Genomic DNA, 26,156 nt, shown 5'->3' on the forward strand with positions numbered 1-26,156 from the left:
GTGTCATTCTTGGACATTCCGCTAAAGCGCGCTTCATTTGTTTGTTTGTTTTGTTTTATTTTAATTTCTGTTGAAACACAACACTTTTTTTTTAAATCACAATACGCATGATGTCAAAACGCCAAACCTCCCTCTCTCTCTCTCTCTCTCTCTCTCAGATGTTGTTGGAGAAGTTGAACGGCACGGTTCCTTGTCTGCTCGACACCAGCACCATCCCCCCGGAGGAGCTGAGCATGAAACCGTCTCGGTCGGGGGCCGACTCGGGCATCTGCGAGGGCCCAGGGGCCGGGGGGGGCCCCCGTCACGCTAACGGAGAGGCCTCCTCCTCCTCGGCGGGTCACCCCTACAACCGCACCTTCAGTCCCAGCTTTCACGCCTTTGTGGAGCTCTGTCTGCAGAGAGACCCCGAGAAGAGGTAACTATCATCCAGGTCCCGCCCGGGAGACGCCGTCAGAGAGCCCGTTAGAAACCTTCCCTCCAGGAGGGCGGCGATTCCAATGAAAAATGAACAAAACTTGAAAACAACTGTCTGTTTAGTCAGCAGTACGTTAACGTATGTAGGGACCAGTTTAGCTGTTTTGTATGTGAACAAGCCTTTTTCCAGACAGCTCATAGACGTCACCTCGCCGCCTTTGATTTATGTAAACTTTATCTCGTATTGGAGAAACCTCAGCTCACGCTCCATCCGTTGCTCAGGGCCGACAGATTTGTCTAATCGTTTAATGGGCTTAGTGCAATGTTTTGAGATCTGTGGATGGCTGATAAGGAAAGTCAATATAGCCATAGGGTTTTTTTTTTTTTTTTCGCACCGTCTTTGGGTGCTAAAATCGTCAGGTTTAAATCGACCAATCACGTGTCGTTCTCCGTCTCGCAGGCCCTCCGCTACCTCCCTGCTGAGTCACTCCTTCTTCAAACAGGTCAGTAGGTCACACGACGTCCTTTAAACGGGACCCTCTCACGCCCCAACCGGCACTACGACCACACCAATAAAATACACGCGACATTCAAAAATCGGAACCATTCTAACGTCCGTTTTTTTTTTTCCCCTCCTCAGATGAAGCGGCGGCCGTCGGAGGCGCTTCCCGAGCTGTTGCGTCCGGTTCTGCCCATTAGCAGCGTGGAGTATTCCCAACCCCAGGACTCCCCCTCGGGCCTGGCCAGCCTAGAGTCAGGCCTCAGCCACCTGGACGTGGACGACTGGGACTTCTGACAGCAGTGGACGGTGCGGGGGGTGGGGGCGAGGGATGGACGGGGGACAGACGACGGAAGCGTAGGCGGACTTCCGGATGCCGTTCGAAAAAAGAGGGAGAGACGGAAACGTGTTAAGATGAATGGACGGGAATGATGGATGATCGGGAAAGACTGAGTGGTTAACATGGAGCTGTGACATTGTTGGGGGAAAAAAAAGGAAAGCATGAATGGAGAGGGAGTGTGTGTGTGTGTGTGTGAAGTGTTCCTTTTTCTAAAAGCCTCTCAAAGGGATTTCTAAGCTTGACGTCATTGGTGTCTGTAAATAATTGAAAAACGTAAAAAGATTGTCTTTTTTTTTTTTTTTTTTCATTCTCTCTCTGACTGAGACGTGGAAAACACCAGCAGCTGACACAGCCCTGCTGCACTGTCTGTAACCTCGCTTAACGATGCATGAACCAGGAAGAAAAAGACAAAAAGAATCGCGATTCTGACCCATTTAATCAGACACACGCACCTGTTCTGATTCGCTCTCTCAAATTTGTGGACGAATTTGCTCAATTCGATCTTTTCATGTTTACCATATGCTCACATAGACTAAGCGTGTGTCACGTAGCAGCCAACGCGTGGACACCGTCCTCTAACTATTAACCGGTTACTCTCTGCTTGCCTCAGTGTTTATCTCGAAAGCGTGTCATTTGTAATCACGGCGGAACCATCTCTTTAGCCAATCAGAGCAGCTGCTCTGTCTGGTCTCTGACCGATCCAAATAAGATATCGTTGGTGCATCCAATCTGCTTGTTTTGACAACACCACCTGAGCCTTTCGAAAGACGGAGAAGGGCTCCTCTCATTGGAGAGATTGGTTATGATGTCATAGAGGAGAATTCCTCGAGGGACATTTAATTTGCTGGGACAAGTAAAGATGAAATCCTCCCCATAGTAACCAAAGGAGGAAGGTTGTTAAGAAGTGAGCAGGTTTCATTTCTCATGTCTGTAACAGTTACCCATCATCTGCTGTTTGAATGTAAAACAATTGCCTTTTGGGCTTTTTTTTCTGTTCTGTGCTTTTTTCCACTGGGAACAGTGTACATATCTGTGTTTGATTGTCGGACAACAAAACCAGTTTAAAACTGCAAAAAGTGGGGGTTTTTTTTGTTTGTTTTTTTCAGCTCAAGATGTAAAAAGAGGTCAGTTAGGTCTTGTAACCTTAAGCCTGAGAGAGCAGAAATAGCAGTCAGATTAAGGACAAAGGTGTGTTCACTCTTGCATGATTTAAACAGCTAGTGCTCTCAGCATCCAAGGCTCTACTGCTCAGGACTACATTACCCATAACTCACCTGTCTAAACGTGTATGGGTTGGGTACAAACAGATATCCTTCACTTACAAGCATAGGCCTCAGACTGCTTGAAGTCGTTTTAGCAGGGCTGTCAAAAGACAATCTTGGTAGGCAGGAGGACATGGGGTACACTGTTTCAAAACAGTAGTTCATAAACTCATCAAGAGAACTGATTGGTGTGGGAATATTCTCAACTGGTTTGCTAGGACTTAACTAGAGGCAGACTGAAAGGCAAACTCAAATACCGCTTTATTTTTGTCTTCCAAGAATGACTTTGGAGAACCCTGCACTGTTACTGACTGCTTGCTGATGTCATTTTAAAAACGTACCTGCAAAGTGCTGTATTTCTGAAACAGACGCCTTGGCAGTCGTGCCGACACGTTGGGGGAGGGGGGGGGGGGGGGGGGGGGGGGGGGGAGAAATTTGTGTCAATAAAATCGGTCAGTTATAAAAATTTGGTTTTATTCCAAAAGCGTGTTGTTTTAGATTAGAATACATGGTTTTGCAAGGAATTACAGCAGATATAAAAAAAGAAAAAAAAACAGACAGACAGGAGACGGTGGGAGGAGGAGGAGGAAGGTAGAAGTTCAAACGTCAGTTCTCTTCATCAGAAGGCGGCTGGTCTTGGAGGGCCTGGTGTTTCTGCATCTTTGCCATCAGCTCTAAGAAAGAGAGAGAGAACAAACACATCAGACCGTGCACAAAATAACCCAAACACACACACACACACACAAAAAAACGTAACAAAATATATAACAATCTGGATGAGCTCACAGACTTTTTGTACAGTGATCCAATCCGCTTCTCAAGTCTCATTAATCCACTTTCATCATATGCAGCATTACGATGTCTACCTTCAATATTTTATCTTTGAAACATGCTTAACATTTAGCTGTTTTAACCAAATTATTCCTGTTTGCTTACATAGAGCTACCGACTCAGTGACTGAAATCCATTTATTCCGTCTAAACGAGTCTGTTAGACTTTCAGGAGGTTCTGAGCATTCATGGGCCGCTTTTTCGGGCCAGAACTATGTCCAGTTCTGGTGTTAACTGCCCTTCGCATCTGAATCTCCTTTAGCGCCCGCTAACCCGCTCCTACTGCCCACGGCTTCAAACGTGGCTTTACCTTTGGCCGGGTTGAAGACGCCGTTTGTCTGGGTGTTGCAGACGTAACAGCGTTTGGATTTCCGATAGTGCTGGAGAGCGCAGGCCTCGCAGAAATAATGTCGACATCTGAAACACAGAGAGAGAGAGAGCTAGAGAGGTTCACGGTCAGCTTGATACACGTTATGGGAGGACAAACAAACAAAACAGAGTCAAAAGAGAACAAATAAGGCATAAAAATAAAGAATAGAACTTGATAAGTGATCCAGACGGAAAGCTCACTTTGTTATGATGGGGTTTTTGAACGACTCCCTGCAGATGAAACACTTGAAGGGCAAGTCCTCATCATCGCTGCTCACCTCATAGTTTTCATCGTCTGGTGATCGTTAAATTAAACACACGTTAGTTTACTAAACTGAAAAGAAGAAAAAGTCTCATTCATCTGTGAATAGAACACATGCAACAGTGAATCAGATGGTTTAGTGTAAACAGAGCCAAATGGGATACACGTTTGTATTATGAATTCAACTACGTATCCCATGATGACTCACCGTTGGCTCCATACCGTCCCTCATCCATCTCCCTTTCGATCTGCCATCCATGTTTGTAGTCCGAACGATCGTGCAGGAATTTACAGCTGTCTGAAGGTGAAAACACAGAAGCACAGTCGGTAATGCACGTCTACCTTACTTACAACAGCACAATTTCATTAAAGTAAATGATTGATGAGTCTCCTCGCTGACCTCCGAATCCACAGAAGCCGGTCTCTTTATAATCTTTGCAGATGTCTGGCTGGTAATCCCATCGCACTGTGGCTCTGAGATGCTCTGGAGCCCTAATGGGTCCTTTTCTGTCAGGGACCAAAAAAAAAAAAAGAAAAAAAAAGAAAAGTCAACATTTCAGTATTTGCTTGTTTGTTTGGCATGATAAAGTCAGTAAGTCTAAGTAAGAGGGTAAACAGTATTCGGTGAGGCGATGTTCCGCGTTACTCAAAATTTGTATATTTGGTTAAAATATGTCTGGTCTCTGAGAACATAGATTTTTTTTTTTTGTTTGTAAGTTAAGTTTATCTATTGTCTTTATTCCAGCCTTCCACCCACCGGACCATGCCAGAGGATGCGTTGCCCATGGTTGAGTCTTTGGGCTTGATGAATTTGTGGTAGTTATTGATTCCACGATAGATCTTGTCGTCCTCTTTACCAGACAATTCCTACAAACAGAGTGAGAAAACAAACGAAACTTTACATCGACGCAAGCACGTGAAGATTTTTTTTTTTCTTATTTCAGGTCATAATTTGTGTGGGCGATGTGATAACCAAACAGACAAAAGGCCTTCTGCAGAAAGACAGTCTGAATGTCCAGAAAAGAAATATTTTTATCCTATTTATTTCGTTAAATGAAATTCATTAAGACTTATTAACGCCTTCATTTAGTGACAGCACTTGTAATACATTTCAAATGAGGAAAAGCTTAAATGTGCATGCGTGTGTGTGTGTGTGTATGCTTCTGTTATAAAACTCCATTCGCTCTTACCTCCTGAATCTTCTGACTGCGTTCGAAGATAGCCTGAGCATCTTTGTCCCTCTCCGTGTCGAGCTGATACACAGCTGTGGCCCCCATGTCCTCTGGCCCCTCTGGTTTCTACAAAGAAAACAGAAAAACAATGACAGTTAGATGAAGAAAGGCTCAAATATATCCCTCTGAAAAGGAAAAAACTGTTTAATAAACAGTGTGTGGCAATACGAAAGTTTCTAAAAATTCTTTTCCCAGTCTCACAGGGGATGGATACAGTTGCATATTAAATTGGAATAGAAGCATCTGCTTGATTCATATCTAGTAATTTAGCGTTGTTAGTGCGGGAAAAACACTTACTGCTGACCGCGTGGATTTATATGACACGTTGATCTTGTCCTTTTTGTCTTCATCACTCTCGCTCGACGACACAGCTTCTTTCTCAACTTTCTTTGTCTAAAGTGTAAAGAAAGTTGACGAATGCTGATAAATGACCGAGTAATGAACGAGAATGAAAAGAAAACATCAATATAAGCGACTAAGCGCGAAGCTCAAACACACACGACATACCCTTTGAATCATAGGATTACTGACGGCTTTCTTGTCTCTTTTCACCACCGCACTCTGCTCCTCATCGCTGCTTTTGTCTGAAGTACATATTAAATTAAATATTACGAAATTAATTAAAAAAATTTTTAAATGTTAAATATTAAAAGAAAGTTTAGACAATTGTTTTTCCATTTCTTCTGAGCTGATAAGGAGCACAAAACATATTTTGTCTAGCTACCTTTTACGTCATCTTTCGAATTCATACAATAACGAAATGAACATTTGACCGTTTACGACACGTCTAAAGATATGCACGAAAGGCTATATGAGCTTAAGTCATTTTAAAAATCGTAACTATGAATTAGAGCCTGGCTTACGTTACACACCTTACAGCTCATCAAAATTGTGTGTAACGTAAGCCTGTTATGATAACGTTTGTCCAAAAAATAGAACTGGAAGCAAAATCAGTTACCTTTGTCACTATCACTAGCTTTTCTCTTCCTTCCAGAGAACTTCTTGTTAGATTTTTTAAAAAGAAACGTGCACGTAGGCTTCACCCCCTCTGACTCCGCCATCTTTATCTACTTAAAAACAATCGAAGTGTCAACGTTAAATTCAGTCCGATCCATTTAAATTTTTAGAGCGGCGCCTAGCGTGTTGGAGTCTTACGTGCGATCCTCATAAACTCCACCTTGCGGCCAAAATCAGACACAACCCTTTGAAGCTATGTGGTTTCATGTGGTAGCCCCTTTTCTCCATTCTTAACGTTAGCCCTTGGATAAAAAAAAAAATTAATTCATCTGGTGCGTATTTTTGTTCTTTTAGGAATAAAATATGCCATTTCTGTAAACTTATTTGTTCTAAGCCTGTATGTGTCTGTGCCTCCAAGGGTTAATGTCCATTTACAAGTTAAAGTAACTGACGATTACATTATCTCTTTACTTTCCCCCTTAATTTAATTGTGCTGATCTTGTCGAGAATTAGGCTACCGGGCACCGGCGACTACTACTCTCAATGAAGTTCAATAAAATATTGGGCCTACAACATTTTAAAAATACGCATATACAAATCGAACGTATAAACATATCTGATTTTGTTTATGAACGCTGTTTATAAATATAATTATTTGGCTGCCCACGTACACAGCGTTAAGATTCAATAGTGGCAGCTCTTGGTATGGCAATTTCCCAAAACACCGATGCTGAAGAGCTGCACGAGTCGGGGATGATGAAAAAGCCGCCGTCACCTCGTTCTCACGAAGCCCGTGAGTGTTTTGTATGGTATATCGAGGGAGGGGTTTCCTTGGTGCACACGGGAACTTCAGAGGCTCCGGTGGAAGCGCCGCGAAATGGACTCAGGTTGTTTTCAGACCGCAATGGCTATGGGCTTGACGTCGAAAAAATCATCTTCTAGAAATGTCGCCGTGGAACGCAAGAATCTCATCACCGTTTGCAGGTAGTTATAATAGTGAGCGCATACACTGTTACAAGAGGACGACTCTTGCCAATATCAAATGCGTGAAACGATTGCACTAAATATAGGCTGAGTCATTCCTTGTTATGCACAGCAACCTAAACCATTGCTTTATCACTATACCGTTTGTCAGCCGCGTAACCTATCTTGTATTTTAAAAACCTCTTGTTTGAAAAACGGTTGTCAACGATGGCTATTATCCATAGTTTTCTGACATCTAAAATATAGCTTGGCAAAACTGAGTTAAACACTCGACCTTCGGTGAAGGCTATATTGATTCATCAAGCATCTCTCATGACAGTACACCAAAACATTACCGTGTTTAGTTTATCTTCGAGTTATTGTGTTATGAGGAAGGACTGCAGAGCACTTCAGAGAAATCAGTCATAAATGCGTTTCACCTGGAGGTGATCTTTCCTCGTCGGCAAGGCTTTGGAAGGGCATTGTAACTCTATTGGTTCTCGTAACGGTCTGTTATATTTCGGGAACATGACTGCGGGAACTACATTGCGGCTAGTGATTGAAACAGCATGCTTTGTCAGCTTAAGACAGATACAGGCAATTTCAGGAGATGCCTCTCTTTCTGTGTTTTGGTATGGGTTAATACGAATCCGGTCCCAAAAAACTACTTCTGATGTATTTATTAAGATTAAAAAGCCTGTCTGTCCCCCTTGCAGTCGGGCGTGAGAAATCCCTCTAGGTCGTACAGTCGCCTCGCAGCATCAGCACCAATTACGTCACGCCCTCCACAGACCGTTTTCGTTCAAGGAGCCGTGAACCCGGTTCCTGTGGGCATACCATCGGGCTATAGGCGCGGTTTGAATGCGCAGTGACTCACGTGCAGAGTAGGGTCAGTTATAAATTTTGATTCTCTGATAATTAATCAATGGCACTGCTTGTTGCTAGGCGCTGGAAGACTCGTCAAACACGGAGTTTTTCCTTGTTGTCATGGGAATACCTCTAATCTTGCTTTTATTAAGAAGCCAAACTGTATCCATTCAGATCACAACCGTTCCCCGCGCACAGCATATATTGATGTAGGCTGTTCGTACATTTATGGTGCAGACATAATCATTTTTTTAAATTTACGTTTTCCTCCACACTGCTTAACTGACATGTTTGTTCCGAGTATTTGATTTTAACTAAAACCATCAGCACTGTTCTCCGCATTCAAAATAATGAATCAGCATCAAAACAAACAAATCAGTTTCACTTCTTTCTGTGTAGCAGATTCAGATAAACACATATATGGCCTGTGTTGTTCTTTCAGGACTCACTGTCTTCTGCTTTGTGTGCAGACAACACATGTTTTTGAATCTTTGCTTAATCGTGTGGAATATTAAAAAAAAACCAAAACCCTCTCATATAATAGCCATGGAATTTTTTGTCAAGAAGTTGTTGCAACCACACAATAACAGTACATGAGTGTGCTTCTGAATGGTCCCCAGCGCTCCCATGCCGAAAGGGTGTAGAATTGGATTTGCGCCACAGTGTACTGAGTGAATGGATAGAGAACTCCTTAACACCATCATAGGGTCCCCATTGTCCCTGCCATGTGGAAATGCTTCTGGTTGCTTGAAGAGGATGATTGTTTTGTGTGGGGGGGTGGGGGGGGGGGGGTGGGGGATTGAGGGGGGATGAACCCTTGTGACATCATAATCCCCTTTGACCTCATATTCTCTCTTAGAATCTTTAAACTTTTACAGTTTGGATTGGCTTCTTAGACTCTTAGAATTTGGGGTGGGATTCACTGATGTCATGCTTTCATAGTAGAAGTCATCATTTTAACCGTGATGTCGGTGCTTCATTAATCATCATTAATGTTTATGAAGCATACTCCTTTTGTGTAACCAAATTTCATTCAAATCCAAAATTTTTTAAAGTACTCCAATAATACAATTGTTCTCAGAAGCCCCAGTTTGGAAGATATCTTCTGTATCCCCCAAATATTTATCTGTTTCTACCAATGAGCAAAAAAAGAGAAACGAATTAGACAGATGAATTGAACAAGATCAGCTAGTGTTTATTACATGTACAGCACTGTAGTCAGAAATTTCATTTTCCACAGTTTGACCATCTGGTCCTCTTTAACACTGAACCAGTTAAACAAAGATTATCATATAACATGCTTCTAATGCAGATGGAGGAAAAAAAAAAACAAAGAAAGAAAAGAATTTGAAGAATGGACTTCAGACTTCAACAGAGATTAGAGTCGGCACAAAGACACGTTTGTTTTGCAAGGGCAGTGGTGGTCCTTTTTTTTTTTTGCTTTTTTTCTTTCTTTTTCTTCTCAGACCCAACCATGCCAAGACCAGTGTAATCTAGAACATTCAGAAACGAGACACACGGGACAAAAGACTATGAAAATAAACATTCAAACATGATTTTTTTGTTGTTGTTGTTGTTATGAAATAAATGCTAGCGAAGACATTTTGACAAACGAATGCTCATTAGATTGTATGATAACCCTACAGTTAGCTAAGTTTGATGGACGTAGCTCCTCTACGATGCTAAGCTTCGTGTAATTGAAACCATCTGCGTCTTTCTGTCGGTACCTTCTAGGTTTTTTTTTTTCAGGTCTGTTGAGATCAGGAGATTGATTACATTTATTTTTCCGTCACTCTCAATCACGAAACCCTTTTTCTGCCTTGCAACAACTCTGCCTCTGGAACAACTCTGCCTGCTCATGGAAGAGTTTCCATCGCATGTTTGGACATATATAATTGCCACCAGCAACAGAGGGTGGAGGGTTACTTTACTATAAATTAAGCAGAGGTTCCTCCGTAACCGACACTTGGAAGCTAGTGCCGCACCAAATCTTTTCCATCCCTGTTACCCATGGCAACCAGTCACGATAGCCAATAATGTTCAGGAACCTGATTAGGGGTAATGATATTTGGTCTCTTGTATATTCATCCATAAATTAAAGCTGTCATGTGGACCTCCTGGCCACCAGGGTGTAGTGTTGTCAAATTTCTGGAAGAGCTTGGCCGGTGGGGATAGGCAGAGATTATTGCCATGGTCCATGGCAGCTTTGATGCTCTAGGTCCAGAAAATTCACTGCGCTGAATTGAAGTGTGTGTGTGTGTGTGGGTGAGCGCAGGCGTATCTCTTACTACTGAGGCTGAGGGCCATTGACAGAGTGAAGAAGATAATTACCTATGGCAAGGTCCCGACCGACAGAAACACAGTTTGTATTACTCTGTAATCCTTTCACCCCCTGTTCCCTTACCACCCCCCACCCCCCCACTCCTCCATCCCCTAACCCAACCCTCTCAACTCTGTGTTATCACGTATATGTTAGTGCTTACATTTCAAAGCATTATCTTTACTGAATCAAACCTATCCTTTATCTACCTGTTACACAAAAACATAAAACCTACTGCATTTTCTATATGACAGATCGAACATAACCTGACAAAGTCACACAGTACGCATTTACCCCTCCCAAACACACAAACAAACAAACAAACAAAAAAAACACAGTATCACGGAGGGATCAACCGAACACTTGAGAAATGTTCATTTTTTTCAGTTTTTTTTGGCCTATCATCATGCTTGTTGAAGAGCATTTGTTTATAGCAGAATCAACGATCGCAGGTGCAGTTTTCGCTTGTTTTTGAGGTGAGAAGAATCCATGGCAGTTTCACTAACTTGCTGAACTATGGGGCCATTAATTCTAAAGTTTCTTTTACTTGACTTGTTTTTAGAACATAAAACATTTAATTGTACCTAGGCCATATGTGGGCGTATGTCGCTCAGTGTGGTATTTTTAATGAAGATATCCGCGTGCCTGTCTGTGTGTGTGCGTGTTTGGGGGGGGGGGGTGCATATAAAGATATGAATACAGTAGAAGGTGTGCTCAGGAGTAGGGGGGGGGGGTTTAAACGGTTTTGGCTCACTCCTGTAGTCACAGGGAAATCTAAAAGGGCTTGGCACATTTTAACGGTTTCCTCCTTCCTCGAGTCACAGACGAAATATATTAGTTCCGTCGGGCTGGGAAAGTCCCTGTTTGAGTAATTCTCCATGTATCCAAGTTTGATGTCAGATGAAAAAAAAAAAACGGAGAGTGAGAGTATAGGGAAAGAGACAAATCGGATGAACTCCGCTTATAAAAGAAGGTCTTCAAGTGTTGAGGAGGAACATCCACCCTTTCTATCTCGTACCTTTTTTGAAAAAGGCATCCTCCACCGATGTCTTTCACAGCTCTCGGACATACCTCTGGGACAGTGTAACATTGTCCGTTTTTCTGATTTATCTCACAGAACTGTAGATGATGCTGATCTCCTTTCGGGGGTCTAATTGGAGATGAATAGTTTCATCTAACCGGAAGGATATTTTCATTTAAAGACTTTGAGATGACATCAACGTCGCTTTTTGTCAAATTATTTTCACATTTATTTTGTGTCCAGTTAGACAAAGTGTCTTTTTTGGTTTTGTTTTGGTTTTTTTTTAAGACACAGGTCGATTCAGAGCTAAGGTGCTTTTTCTGGCTCTCTAAGGGCTAGAACACAGATGATCATTGGTTGCTGAGCCATGTTGAACCTAAAAAAAACAAAATGGACTGTTAAGCTTCTTTGGAGTACACGTTGTTCTGTTTCTTACTTAGTGTTTAAAATTCAGAACAATAGGATAAAGAAACAAGGGGGGGGGGGGGGAATGAGGGAAAAGAAAAAGTGGGAAAAAGAAACCTGGAAAATTGTCTAACATCTGAAGATTTTAATGTTTTTTTTTTTTTTGATACAGCCCAGGTCTTGAGTTGAGACTGAGAGGCTTTTAAACCGAGTTTAAAGCATCGTTCTGTTCCGCGGGCTCTCGGAGCATCGCAGTGTAGATAAGCAACAGGCTAATGAAGAGGGAATCCTTCTTTCTGAGTGCTCCCCCCGAGACACAGGGGCGACAGCGCCATGTAACAGGGACTCTGTTCGCCGACCTCGACCTCCCAGCCCTCCTCTGTCTCTCTCTGTCTCTATCTCCTTGCCTCTCTCTTTCTCTACCTCTTTCTCTTTCTCTGTTCTCCCCCTACTTTTGAAACATGTTCCCCTGTTGTTCATTGTCTACATTAGGATTTGGTGAAGATCTCTCTGATGCAGGCTGTGTCTAATCCTTTTGTTGTTGTTGTCGTTGAGTGGATCTCAATTTGGTTCAATAGAGCACCTGCTTCTAATTGTAGCCTGGCCCATAAGGCATTTCATGCTAAAAGCTGTGGTCTCCTTTGTTGTAGCTTTATTTGATTTACTCAGAGGAGCTGATTAACCATATGCTAACGTTAGCAATGAGTCAACATTTTTTCTTAGAGAGTACTAGTAGTTTTTTTGTTGGGGGGGGGGGGGGGGGGGGGGTTATTTTATGACAAAACGTTTGTTTCTCTTCTGTTGTTTTGAACTACAAAAGCTCGTAATTACCCTGATTTCACTACTTTAAGCAATCTTACACTTTAACATTTCTGTGGATTTTTTTTTTTTTGTTTACTACTTCTCAATCCTATCTTTCCATTCCCACAACCTACATACTGGTATCTCTCATTCTGCCTATGTAAGCCAGTCCAACGCTTCTTTAGCCACTTTAGAAACCATCCAAATGCTCTTGCAATATTCTCTGGGACTCTGCTCCTCCTGTCTCCCCAACACTGACCCTCATGTACACATGCGTTTGCCATTAAACATCCGTTCCTCTATTTCATCCTGCCATAAAATCCTAAGAACAACACTCGGCTGTGGGTTGTTTTCTTGCCACTTGTAACAGAGCGGTCTAACTAATAACACTTGCACTCTGGTCTGCCTCTGAACTCTGAGCATGGTGCCTATGGTGAAAATAGTCCTGATGAATAATATCCCTGTCTGCTGATCTGGGATCAGAATTGACATGTTTTTAATTTATGGTGTTCTGCAATAAGGGAGGGAGTTTAGAAGGCTGATCCTAGGTCTGCAGCTGTGTAGAGATTCCCACTGGAGGTGGCTGACAGGCAGGGACAAAAGCACAGACTCTCTCTCCTCAGTGTCAGCTGATCCTGTCAGTCTTGCCTACAGTGCAGGAAGCAATAAGAGGAAAGAGATAAGGAGGAGGGGACAGAGGGGGATAGTGAGAGAGAGAGAGAGAAGGAGAGAGAGTGCACAGGAGTTACATTGATAGAAATATAGATGATGACAAGAAAGACGAAAGGAAAGCAACCTAGTGCATTTTGGGGATTATGAACAGAGAGATGGACACAGAAACCGGAGAGAAAGTGAAAGAGACAGGGAGAAAGGGGAAAGAGGTAAAGGAGAGGTAAGAATTAATTCAACAAAAGACAACGTGAGACACACCGTAGGAGATACGCAGACAGAACGAGGACGTCTAACCCCTTGAGTAAGCCCTTAAAATCAACGTCTAAGCCGTTTGTTCTAAACTCATTAACTCATCATGGCCGAAAATGGAAGACTTGCTAATCCAGAGTACATTAAATTCCCCCGTGCACGGCCTTCCCTGAGACAAGGGCAGAGAGCGGCATTTTAACACACTGCCCAGTGTTGCAGTGGCATGTTGCCGAGGTGGGCGAGGGTAGGGACACAAAAGCTGTTTGTTACGTAGCTGCACGCTTGTTTTTTCAGTGTCAAATCGTACCAAGAGCATCTCGTGTCCATGTACACTCTCTCTCTCTCTCTCTCTCTCTCTCTCTTTCTCTCCCTTGCCCCCCTCCTGCCACCCTCTTTGCCTCTCAGGCATGCCAGCTCTTCCCTCAGTTAACTCCTCTTCACAAATCTCTTGGTCAAGCATCTGTCCGCCCCATCTTTCAGAATTGATCGCCACTCTGTTTTCGAGAGGAGACTGCTGCTAACCACACAGTCGACTCGACTCGTTTATGTTTGGTCTCTACGGACGCACACTTGGGCTTTTTCGACCTGGCAGTGTCAGTTTCACACAAGCTGAATATCAAAATTTATTTCGAGAAATGAACTGACTCCCTACAGTATTTGACCTAGAAATAAGGACGTCAAAAATTCCTTTTACTCTAGAATCTCTCGATTCCTTTCAGATTTGGGATGTAAACAGACATTAGTCAGTCATGTTCTTTGCAAAGGCAAGTCTAAACATCAACTTTAGGACATTCAAGTTACTTGTACGCGGAGTCAGTCGGTTTCACACAGGCATTGTTTGTCAGAGCAATCTGCTTTCTAATATTGCTCAAGTAGTTGTTGAATCACGGACCATAATTTGTCATTAGCAAATGAACAAATGTTTTAACACTATTGCAAAGGAAAATACTTGTTCTGCATACACATGCTTAGCGTAAGGCAGATCAGGTTTGAACCTAAGCAGTCAAAGAACATCACCACTCTCCTCGGAAGCCACTCTAGAAAAATTCATACATTACTAACCTGTGCTCCTGTATAATCCTGAATTAGACAAATAGATAAAACCAAAAGCATTTTTGCCAATCCACTTCGAAAAAAAAATGGGGGGGAAAAAAAAGACAAAAATCTTCTTGTGAGATGCCAGAAAAAGAGTCCCTTCAGATGCTCCCTGTGATGGCGGGCGTAACTTTTTTCCCTTTAAAATTTTGTTCACTTGTTTTCTGTCTGTCCGGCCTGTTGAGTCATCCCTCTGAACCTTCTCTTCCACCCTCCCAACCACCACCCCCCCCACACACACAACTTCCCCACACACCCCTACCCAGTCGTTTCGGTTTAGTCCCCCTGTTAAAGAGTCTTCCTCTTGGGCAAGAATGCCTTTCGGAACGACGTGGTCCTGGTTCCCCGGCTAAAGGAGGCCCCACCCAAGGAGATCTTGGTCTTGCCACTGGATATAGTTGAGGAACCCAGAGACGTGGTTCTCTTGTCACGGGAGATGGAAGAGTTACCCATCAGGATTTTGGTTTTCCCTCTCTTGATGGACGTGCTACCCAAGGATAGGGCTGTCTTACCCTCCGTGATGCTGGTGTTACCCATGATGGACAAAGAGGTGGAGGGGAAGGTGGAGGAGATGATGGTGGTCTTCAACAGCCAGCCTGGAAGACCCTCAGGGAGTGGTCGGATTCAGTTTCTCCCCCACTTCTTCCCCGGGCAAGGACTTGAAGGTTTTTCTTCTCCTTCGTCTTCTCTCTCTCTCTTTTTCTCTCTTTCTCTCCTGGTTTCACAGGATGATGACTCGGTGGTTCATGTCACGTCCAGGCTCCACACCCAGGCGCTCACACACAGCTCGGCTGGGTGTGACTGGTCCAGCGCTGTAAGTGTCTGGATGGGACCAGAATGCTAAGCGTGGCAAACACAGCCCCCGTCCAGCAACATAAAGCCCCTGTTGAGCAGTGTAACGTGGGCTCAGCAGGTCCACATACCTCCCCTGAGCTCCATGAATGGACAGAAGGCAGCCGTAGGAGGCCGCAGCCCTAACTGGGGGGCCCTGGGCAGGGCGGGGAGGGGGTCTGGGAGGGTGGTGGGGGGTTGACAGTGAACCTCATTGTCCTGTCACTACGGCGACGCTACGGAACACACTGAGGGACGTATTGTTGCAGAGTGGACAATCAGCTGGTGACATCACCGGATTCTGCAGCATTGTTCACCCCCCTCACCCCATAGAGTAGCGTCTTCAATACTACTGTACACAGTCTGTAAGACAAGGTGTGATGGCACGCGCTAAAAATAAACAGTTAGTTAAGTCCAGAACAGATTTTTTTTCAGAGGGATTCCTCATATTTTCAGTTTGATTTCCATTCATGCATATTTGCCCATTATCCATTTTGAACGTATATACATAGTTTTAATCAGTGCATTTCAACTGGCATTGCATTTTGACCTTCAATGTGATGTAATGTCAGGGTTTCTAAGAGCATAATGCTTTGTTGTCTGGCTGTTAAACAGGTGTCCCTTTGTGTCTAAGAGCATTGTCACACAACTGCTAAGTAAAAATGTGACTTTTTCATATTTATTTCAAATGAACGTGATTATTTATTTACTTTTGTATTTATGTGGGGAAGAATGATAGAAGAGCTCTGGCAATAATTTTTTCAAAAATATATTTATACATTTTTATATGTACATATATTACGGAAAGATACCTCATCATGTGGTGTGGAAGAAAGAATAGAATACATATATTTACATTTTGTAAAAAGAATATTTAATTATTTATAGTGTTAATTAAACAAGAGTTTTGAAGACAATTCCAATTGATAAATACATTTTGTTCAAGTGGTGATTTAATCCTGAAAATGTTATATATTATTATATTTGATTACTATAACTATAGGTTAGAGTTTTATTCAGATTTTTTATAGCTAAATGACCGTTATCCTCTCTGATCATTCAACATTGAAACTGAGCTTAAGGAGACCGTCAGTTTAAGGATTAGTTTTGCAAACGAGGTTAGCTGGTATGTTCTTACTGCCTTTGGAATCTCTCATCCAGTGTGTGAGTTACTTTTCACACAACTCTCATGCTTTATAGTTCTCATAGCTCTTTGTGAAGTCATGTGTGTGTGTGTGTGTGTGTGTGTGTGTGTGTGGTTGCATACATCACACTCAACCAGCTGTTCTGCCCACACGAACAGATATGCTCTCTATACCAACATGTTTTATAACAGTCTGATTAGAATCAGGCTCAACGGAAATCAGCTTCCACACATGCAGTCTCTCAAAGAATTCCGCTGAAATTACCTTGTACATTCTTGAAGCATTTGAGTTCCAGAACAAACGTATCTTTGATTACAAGCCTATAGGACATGAGATCTTCCTCTTCTGTACATTGTCTGTTTTTCTAGAACAATTTTGTTGAGGAAACATCTCACAACTGACCTTAATCCCAAAGTCTGGTTGTGTGTATACGCATTCGTTGTATGTATGTGTGTGTGTGTGTGTGTGTGTGTTTGTGTGTGCACGCCTCCCGCAGTCACAGGTGAAAATCCCAGTACAGATTCCACTCAGATTCTTCACCTCGTTTTAGAGACGTTTTTACTACAGTTACCGATTTTTCTCCTTGACTTAAGGTGGCCTTACTTAAGGAGCTTGTGGTGTCTCTGTGCTTAATTGTGGTTGTGCCCAGTACAAAAGCAGTGTCCCCCCTTCTAACCTTAGTCTTGCTTCTAGATACAGCAGAGTTCCCCCAAGAGATGGCATTCTTGCTTCTCACCAGAGAGGTTTTCCCTCTCTTGAAGGAGGTCTTTCTCAACAAAAGTGTCACTTTTCTCTTTTCGGCCGGGTTGTTTTCCGTCGCCCGTTTTGGAGCGTCGCCCGTCGTCTCGTTCGCCTTGCTGGTCTTTCTGAATCTCCTCGTCTTTCTCCGCGTGTCTTTGGCGTCCGCGTCCCGTTCCATCTAGGTGGTCCGACGCTTTGGCATGATGGCCTTGCGGAAAGAAGTGGTCGTCTTCCCTCTGCTGAAACTCGCTCTTCCCAGGGATATGGTAGTTTTTCCTCTAGTGATAGTGGAGTCGCCCATAGAGGTCGTGGTAACCCCTCGAGTGATAGAAGATTTGCCCATGGAAATGGTCGTTTTTCCCCTCGCTATAGAAGATCCCCCCACAGAGAGGGCGGTCTTCCCTTCGGTAATACTGGTATTCCCCATGAAGAAGGGCTTTCCTGAGATGCTAACGGTCCCCTCTCTCACTCCCGTTCCCAACTTTTCTCTCCACGGTTGTCTCCTCCACGTCTCCGTTATCGGAATTTCAGCATAGCGGAGCCTTGGAGTGTTGGCTCCGTGTGCAGCGAAATTGGGGAAGCCGCTTGCAAAACTGTACCAACTGTGGGAACTGCTCTAAATAGACCGGACCACTAGCTGGTTGCATGAGTGGGTGGAGAAAAGTGTGTGTGTGTGTGTGTGTGTGTGTGTGTGTGTGAGAGAGAGAAAGAGAATGTGTGTGTGTGTGTGTGTGTGTGTGTGTGTGTGTGTGAGTTTGTGTTGAGCTCATGGTAGAGGAGAGTCAGTCTTTTCCCTGGTGCTGCTCTTTAAAAAAAAAAAAAAAACAGTTGTAGAGACTGAAACACAGGCGAGTGGACAACAAAGGTCACCATGCCGACCATGTCATCGCCCCATTGGCCAGAGGCACAACGGTGCTGATTGTTGTCATTGTCACCGTAATGCAGCCAAGGCATCTGAAGGGGGCTTTTGTGTAACACACAGGACAATTGGGGGTGACCTCAGTGGCCCTTAGTGGCGTTGTTCCCAAAATTGCATGACCCTCAGCGAAAGATGGGTGTGAAGGCCTGGACTGATACAGATATTGTGTGTGCGTGTGTGCGTGCGTGCGTGCGTGCGTGCGTGCGTGCGTGTGTGTGTGTGTACAGTTGCATCATTAATGGAGCTTTGGGTCTTCAATATAACATTTTTAATGTAGTTTTGAACACAACATGCAGTCAGTGATAAATGCAGAGGCTTTTTAAGCATTGTCTTACAAACACTCTCCATGCAAACCTGCAAACACACTCTGTGTTTTCTCAGGACTTCAGATAATTCATGTGCTGATGTAGCAAACTCAGCTGCAGCGTTTGTGTTGTGCAAAGGCCCTTTTAAATAAACCAATATAATCTCAATTAGAGGGTATGGCACAGTGAGGAGTTTGTTCTAATGGACAAAGGGAAATCCATCAGTTTCAAACAAATCAAGTCACAGAACCTCTTTCTCTCCCCTCTCTCTCTCTCTCTCTCTCTCTGTACCTCAGATTTTCGGTAAAGACTCTTCTAGAAAAGTACACTGCAGAGCCCATCGATGACTCATCAGAGGAGTTTATCAACTTCGCAGCAATTTTGGAACACATCCTTAGTCATCGCTTCAAAGGTAATTGAACCTCTCATACACACTTACACACACACACACACACACACACACACCCTGCTCTCCAAGCAAGATGGCACCATGATCGTGGAAATTCACACGCACACACACACACACACACACACGTACGTCCTGCTCTCCAAGCAGAATGGTACCATGATCATGGAACCTCACACACACACACACGCACACACACACACAGTTAGGTGTGTTATGTCATGTGTTTTACCCGCCCCAGGCCCAGGTGGTTGGTTCAGCTCAGATGGGCAGAGAAGTTTCTGGGATTATATCAGACTGGCTTGCAGTAAAGTCCACAACAACTGCATCAGCAGCATTGAGAACATTGAAAACATCAGCACCTCACGTGCCAAGGCAAGAGACCTAGTTCCCATCTGCTCTTTCAGTTTATTTTTCTTTTTTCATCCCTCAGCCCCCCCCCTTCTCTCTTTCTCTCGCCCGGTCCTTCTCTCTTGTCATCTCTCTTGTCACTCCTCTGTTTCTCTCATTACGACTTTTTTCTCTCAACCCCCTCCCACCCCCAAGGCTTGTCGTTATCTTCCCACAGGCCCTCAGTCACTGAAAATCACACTCCAGACAGTGAATTTAGTCTCCGTTTCCTAGTCTCTCTCTCTCTCTCTCTTTCTGTCTGTAGGGTCGAGCATGGATTCGGATGGCTCTGATGGAGAAGCGTCTGTCTGAATATGTGGCGACAGCCTTGAGGGACACACGGACTACAAGGTCAGAGCTACATATTAAAAATACCTCCTGTTTGTGTGTGTGTGTGTGTGTGTGTGTGTTTGTCAAAGTATGTGTGTGTAAGTCTGTCTACGACAGGATTTTTTGTATCCGATTTCCTGTGTTTGTGTTAGTCTTTGGGTCCTCAATTCCTTCTTCTGTGTGTGTGTGTGTGTGTGTGTGTGTGTGTGTGTGTGTGTGTGTGTAGGAGGTTCTATGACGATGGTGCTATCATGCTTGGGGAAGAGGCTACAGTTCTGACTGGGATGTTGATTGGACTCAGTGCCATTGATTTCAGGTGAGACAGAGACTGACACCCTCAACAGTACAGTGTTTATGTGAACTCTTCTCTATGTCTCTCAGTTGTTGTTTTTTTTCACTCTGCTCTTCTTTTCCTCCCTTTCTCTCTGTGTTTCCCTTGCTCTCTGTCTCTCAGTTTCTGTTTGAAAGGTGAGGTCTTGGATGGCAAGATACCTGCAGTGATTGACTACACTCCTTACCTGAAGTTCACCCAAAGGTAATACATTCACACACACACGTGTGTGCGTGTACACACTCACACACACACTAAGCATTTCTGTGATCCCTTTTGTAATGAACTGAAGGATCCAGTTATCTCTTTGGCTGTGACAGTCAGAGGGAGGCTGTGACTTCTGATGCTATGACGACCGGATGGATAATGCAGTATTTGTATGTGGGCACTGTCTCAGGAGAAGGGATATCCTCATTACTATGATAACCTTAGGGGTCTGGTGGTCACGTCATCACTGACAGAGCGACGGTGTGTATCTATGTAGTTGTGACTACTATAGGCCGAGTGATGTTGTGTGTCTGTGTAGCTGTGACAGCTGTAGTGATGTTGTGTATCTGTGTAACTATGACTACCTGAGTGATGCTGGGTGTCTATGTAGCTACGACTACTACAGCAATGCGAATGTCTGAGTAGTTGTTGCAGCCTCATGCACTGTGTTTCTGTCGTTATGACAACCTGAGTGTCACCACATTATTTGACAGTTGAAATTGTAATATCACTACATCCACCTGACAGGACAACATCAAAATAGAATTGTGTAGCGTCCCACACTCCAAAAGAAATAACATCGACATTTGTTAATATTTATCCGACACGTTTATTACTAATTTCAGAAAGGGGGAGGGACATCGTGGCGTAAGCCGAGCATAAAGATCTGTGATCTTTTCAGAAAATGTTCCGAGCAGGGAATTCCTTTATCGCTGATGGTTGGCGATGCGGCAGGACCGTTCGTCATTGTTACACTTTGTACGAACAGGAAGCAGAATACCAGAGCCAACATAACGCAGAATCCCTGTCGTATCTTAACGTATTTTTGGCAAAACCAGTTTTTGGGTGGATCCAACGAGCCTTCGGTTGGAATCACATTTTCCGTCTTTCCCTCTCTGATGGTTTCATTAACCAACCGCAGTTCCTCTGCAAAAGAGAGGACATTTCTGCGGTCTTCGGTGCCTTCACCACTTTGGAGTCTGTGGTAGTTTCCGAGGCGCGACATTTCGGAAACGCGTCGCTCTAATTCCTCTAGCTTCGTCTGATGTATTTGAACGCGGCTTCTCTCTTCTTCAATTAGACATCTCAGCTCATTATTCTGAAACTCTTTCTGACGTATCTTCTCATCTATATGTCGCGAGGCCATCTCGTGGAGTTCAATTTCATGCTCCAGTTTTGTCTGACAGAGTCTTTGTTCTTCAATGATGGTTTGGACATTTTCTTCACGTGTAGATTTAACGTGTGACAGTTCAACTCGCAAGTTTTCAATGATGTCCAATAATTCCGTTTTTTTAGCTTCGTGCTTCCTAGCCTCCTCTTCAAGAAGAACTGCCCTTTTGTTCTCCTCTTCAAGAGATGCGCGTAAACTCTCGATCTCCTTCTTGACATCGACGTTTTTAAGGTCGTTCCTAAGTTTCTTGTTTTCGTCTCGCAAGGCAGCTTCATTGTCCTGCGCGATGGCGAGCTGATCTCGTAGCTCGTCTTGCTGTTTTAAGAGCAGACGGCCAAAGGACCGGAGTCTCTTTGCCTCGTGGAGAAACTGGGCCTCCTCATCCGTCATTTTGGGACTGCTGCCCGTTGAACTGTAGTACGACGTTATTTTGTAATCTTCCGATCTCTCTGAACCATTGGGCTCAGAGGGGAAGGAAACGCTTTCTCGCTCCATGCTTTTTGGTAGATGAATTATACTTTCCAAAGAACAGTTTGAATACTTTCTGTGAAAAATGACCAACCATGAATTCTCTCGCAAAGTTCTGTTCTGGGTGATTGTTATGTCATGACGTAATAATGTAACAAGTGGTTCGACGCGACAGCTGAAGCATCTCCCACAAAACTGACAGATTTTTATTATTATTATTATTATTATTATTATTATTATTATCATTATTATAACAGGTACAGAGATTAACAGAATAAATGTTGGCTAACCCAGAATGTCTTAAGCAGTGGACATCTGCAGACATATCAAATACATTTTGTGATCTCACACATAAGTTAAATGGTACACTGCTCTTGATTCATTCTCAAGATAAGGTCAATTCAGGGACTGTGTAGAGTGACATGACCTGGGGTGTATTTAGAATTTGCTGGTTGCGTTTCGATGTCTCTTTCATTCTATTTTATACAGATTTGTGGCCCCAGTGCCTTGTTTTGCAGTGATCACATACATTGCATATACTTTCTGTAAAATCTCATTCGCCTGAAATATTCAGTCCTTGACTGATATTAGACCTAGACCCTAAACATAGGATAATGAACACGCTGTGCATAACCTAGAAATGACCTCTTTGAGATTCCCCTGATGCAGATGTCTTAATGCTTATCACCCAAACAACTTAACAGATTACTCAGACTAATGGTCAAAGACAAGAGAATTGACCTATATGTATTGATTTGAATAAACCAAAGCTGTAGCCAACCTTAATGACTTACCAAACAATAGTGCTATGGTTAGTGGCACATGATAAAGAATAAAATAAAATCTCAGCTTGACCCCCCCCCACTGTGTCCCACACAGTTGTATTGCATGAGTAGCATTTATTTGGGTGTCTTTGTAGCTATAACTACCAAGGTGGTGCTTCATATCTCGGTAGCTATGACTCCCCCCCCCCCCCCCCCCCCCCATTCTCATGTGTATAGTTAGACCCATGTCTGTTGCTATGACAACCTGGATGATGCTGTGTGTCTCCGTAGCTATGACTACCTTAGCGACGAAGAGGACCGGCGCAGCGTGGACAGCAGTGCGAGTGAAGACAGTGTCTCTGAACATCCGTACATTCCCCTGGTGACCGACGAGGAGAGCTGGAGTAACAGGTGTCGCAAGATGGAGCAGAGGTTCAAAATCGTCAATGCACAGAAGGTAAACACACACGCACTCACACACGCACTCACACACACACACATACACGCACACATACACACACACACACACACACTCATACGCACGCACACGCGCGCGCACACACCCACACCCACACATCTACCTGGAAATGTCTTATGAAGTCACATAATACGCTGTACTCAAAGGGATCATTTTGAGAAATTCAGAGATAAAAATGTTACATGTTTAGTAAACATGTTTGTAAAAGTGTAAGCATGCTATCGTAAATACTGCAGCTGTAATACATATTCCTCATTGCTAAAGAGGGGGACTGCTTTATTTAATTAACAATTAACTGTGTGTGTGTGTGTGTGTGTGTGTGTGTGTGTGTGTGTGTGTGTGTGTATCTGTATGTGTATGTGTATGTGTGTGTGTGTGTGTGTGTGTGTGTGTGTGTGCGTGTGTGTGCGTGCGTGCGTGCGCGTGTGTGTGTAGGGGTACTTGGAGGAGCTGGTGCGTCTTCGTGAGTCCCAGCTGAAGAACCTGGAGACTGAAAACAGGAGACTGAGTGCCAGACTGGAGGATGTACAACTCCAAAGTCAACAGGAAAAGAAAGAGCTGGAAGCTATTATACTGGAGCTACAGGCACAGCTGTGTGTACACAGGCACACACACTCATACACACACTCATACTCACACACACACACATGTGCAATATGCAATACACAATGTGCAATACATTGACATCCACATGTGTACTTCTACAGTAATATGTTTTTTTGAGTATTACATTAATTTGTCTTTATTTTGTAGAGTAGCCTAGTTGTATCATGCAGATATATTAGCTCACATTTGCCCATAGACTTACAGATGCATGCTTTCTCTATTTTGTAGCTCAGCCCTTATTCCCTGCGAGTCTTCCCATTTGACCAAGGACCTGTCAATCCCACTGGTTAACCAATGGCCTTCCATACAGTCTGTCAGTGATCAACGGGATGTCAAGTTGTTCCGCAGGTAAGTTTTATTTAGTCTGTGTTGGTGTAAATGTGTTTGTGTATCTTTGTGTGTCCTGCTTTGTGTTGTAATGCATGTAAATGGTTTTGAACAGGTGGCATACTTCTGTTTAATTTCTCTCTCTCTCTCTCTCTCTCTGTGTGTGTTTGTGTGAGTAGAAGAAGTTTCCACAGTTTGGAACAGTTCTCTGCTGAGGTCAGTTTGAACTCCGATTCCCAGAAGACAGATGAAAAGCAGAATGGAGATGCTGACTGGTGTACTACAGGTAAACATTCTCTCTCTCTGTCTCTCTCTCTGTCTCTCTCTCTCTCTCTCTCTCTCTCTCTCCCTCTCTCTGCCCTCCTCCCCCCTCCTTTGGAGCGTGTGGGTGCATAATTATGCCAGTAGAGCTGTGGGATTGAAACTGTGTGACCAAGCCTCTCTTCTCTTCTCTTCTCTTCTCTTCTCTTCTCTTCTCTTCTCTTCTCTTCTCCACATACAGGCAAAGACAACACTCCCTCTATGCTTGGTCTGTGTGGCTCTCTGGCCTCTTTGCCCAGCTGTAAGTCTCTGGCCAGCCTGAAGTCCAGCGAGTGTTTGGTCAACATCAGTAAAGAACCCAGCCCTGCCCTCTCCCCCAGCTAGGGGGCGCCAGAGCTTAAGCCAAAACAATTGTGCAACCTTCCCAAGGCATTCCAGATGCCCACAAACATCACCATTTTTCCCTGCCTGCAATCAAAGTTCTGTACTCCCTCTCAACCCGTTAGCTCTGATCAGTTATGGGAAAAATTTTCATAGCATAAAGAACCTTACAGTATGGCTTCAGCAACTCTTTATGTCATTTCCCTACTGGAAAGAAAAATTAAAGTGGACAGAGACAAAAAAAACATGAGGGATTTAAGGTCTTTGTTACTTTAAGGTCATTACATTCCTGTTCTGTTCATAATGGATTTGTCAGGTTTTTTTTTCTTTAGGGAAAAACTGATAGACTGTTCTGAAAAAATCATTTTCAATCAGAAAGTGAGCTCTTCATGGAAGGCTGTCCTGAAAATCGGCTGATTCAATCATTGTGAAAAGTTCTGTGGTTATTTTTGGTTTTCCTGTGTCCCATACAGATCCCGGGTATGTTATAAAAAGGTGTATAACCTCTGGGTTTGACTCTCTGTCCGTTTTTTTCCTCTTCTTTATGTTCCCGACCGTGTTCATCCTCACCTTGCCTTTTAATGAAAACCTGAACTGGAATTTATATTACAGGGACTACTGCTGAAAAACAAAACAAAACAAAACAAAACAAAACGCTGCAACACTGTTCAAAGACTGAGCATTAGGAGTGTTAGAGAGAGAGAGAGAGAGAGAGAGGATCAAATGCTTCTCCAGAAAAAACAGACAACTTACTACTGCTGATAAAGAAACCAAACATTTTTTGAAGACTGGAGCATTAGGAGTGAGAAAGAGAGAGAGAGAGAGAGAGAGAGAGAGAGAGAGATGCGATGTGCTATTTCATACAAATGAGGCTTTGTGGAGCTTAACTCGTGAAGGTCACTTGCTGACATAACGTTGAAGTTTGTATGACTACACGTGTGTACAGAAACAGAACTGAAACGTATTTTATTCCAATGTGATTTTCATGTCTTTTTTTGTTTGTTTGTTTGTTTGTTTGTTTACCTGTGAATTGTGTCTGACCTAAACATATTTGTATTTTATTGTGCAGTCAGAATTAATGGATTGCACTACTGTTGTATCATTTAAATTGCAATAAAGCTGCCTTCCTTTGTTTACATCAGCTCAAGAAAACTGGAATGCATTTAATGTCCTTCTTGCATTGCTTCCCTATCACAGACAGTGGTACAACACATGCCCTAAATGAGTGGTATAGACTGCCCCCTATTGGACAGTTCCTCTCATAGCAATGGCAAAATCACCACGGTCTTAAAATCCACGGTCTTCACTTTGCCTTCTCACTTATACACCTGATATGACATTTACTAATAAAAACTCCCTTAAGTAGTTAATGAGTGGTATTAACAAAGGGTTACATTTAAAGTGTGCTTTGCACTGGTTTCCAGGGATTGGACAAACAATGTCACCACATGTAATACAATCAGTTCCAAACAAGGAGGTTCTGCATTGCACTTCTGAAGTGTCAGTGCAGTTGCTTCTCATCTGGGTTTTGCACCTC

At 43.4% G+C, this 26,156-nt stretch overlaps 3 protein-coding genes across 5 annotated transcripts in view; 2 read left to right on the plus strand and 1 right to left on the minus strand.

The window, feature by feature from the left end:
- Positions 1-1,552, plus strand: part of strada (STE20 related adaptor alpha) — a 10,815-nt gene extending 9,263 nt beyond the window's left edge. For both annotated transcript variants that reach the window (XM_030793542.1, XM_030793543.1), the window contains 3 exons: positions 159-415; positions 875-917; positions 1,055-1,552. In XM_030793542.1, coding sequence (XP_030649402.1) covers positions 159-415; positions 875-917; positions 1,055-1,210 — 456 coding nt within the window. In that variant the 3' untranslated portion in view covers positions 1,211-1,552. The remainder of the gene's footprint in view (positions 1-158; positions 416-874; positions 918-1,054) is intronic.
- Positions 1,553-2,990: 1,438 nt separating this feature from the next.
- rnf113a (ring finger protein 113A) lies at positions 2,991-6,269 on the minus strand. Its single transcript, XM_030793804.1, has 10 exons — positions 6,167-6,269; positions 5,716-5,792; positions 5,506-5,601; positions 5,167-5,274; positions 4,734-4,843; positions 4,377-4,483; positions 4,185-4,274; positions 3,916-4,009; positions 3,656-3,762; positions 2,991-3,189 (listed from the first exon to the last, which is right to left on the minus strand). Exons 1-10 carry the CDS (start codon positions 6,267-6,269, stop codon positions 3,122-3,124), a joined length of 960 nt encoding a protein of 319 aa, XP_030649664.1. The 3' UTR covers positions 2,991-3,121.
- Positions 6,270-7,042: 773 nt separating this feature from the next.
- rundc3aa (RUN domain containing 3Aa) lies at positions 7,043-24,622 on the plus strand. 2 transcript variants are annotated; one of them, XM_030793732.1, is made up of 11 exons: positions 7,043-7,149; positions 18,796-18,914; positions 19,138-19,280; positions 19,561-19,646; positions 19,852-19,941; positions 20,080-20,160; positions 22,858-23,023; positions 23,480-23,637; positions 23,879-23,998; positions 24,157-24,263; positions 24,480-24,622. In XM_030793732.1, exons 1-11 carry the CDS (start codon positions 7,043-7,045, stop codon positions 24,620-24,622), a joined length of 1,320 nt encoding a protein of 439 aa, XP_030649592.1. The 2 variants fall into 2 exon arrangements, with proteins under 2 accessions (XP_030649592.1, XP_030649593.1); XM_030793733.1 differs by having other exon boundaries at positions 18,796-18,911; positions 19,147-19,280.
- Positions 24,623-26,156: the final 1,534 nt, after the last annotated feature.

This window comes from Chanos chanos, chromosome 16 (assembly GCF_902362185.1).
Source record: "Chanos chanos chromosome 16, fChaCha1.1, whole genome shotgun sequence".
Classification (NCBI taxonomy): domain Eukaryota; kingdom Metazoa; phylum Chordata; class Actinopteri; order Gonorynchiformes; family Chanidae; genus Chanos; species Chanos chanos.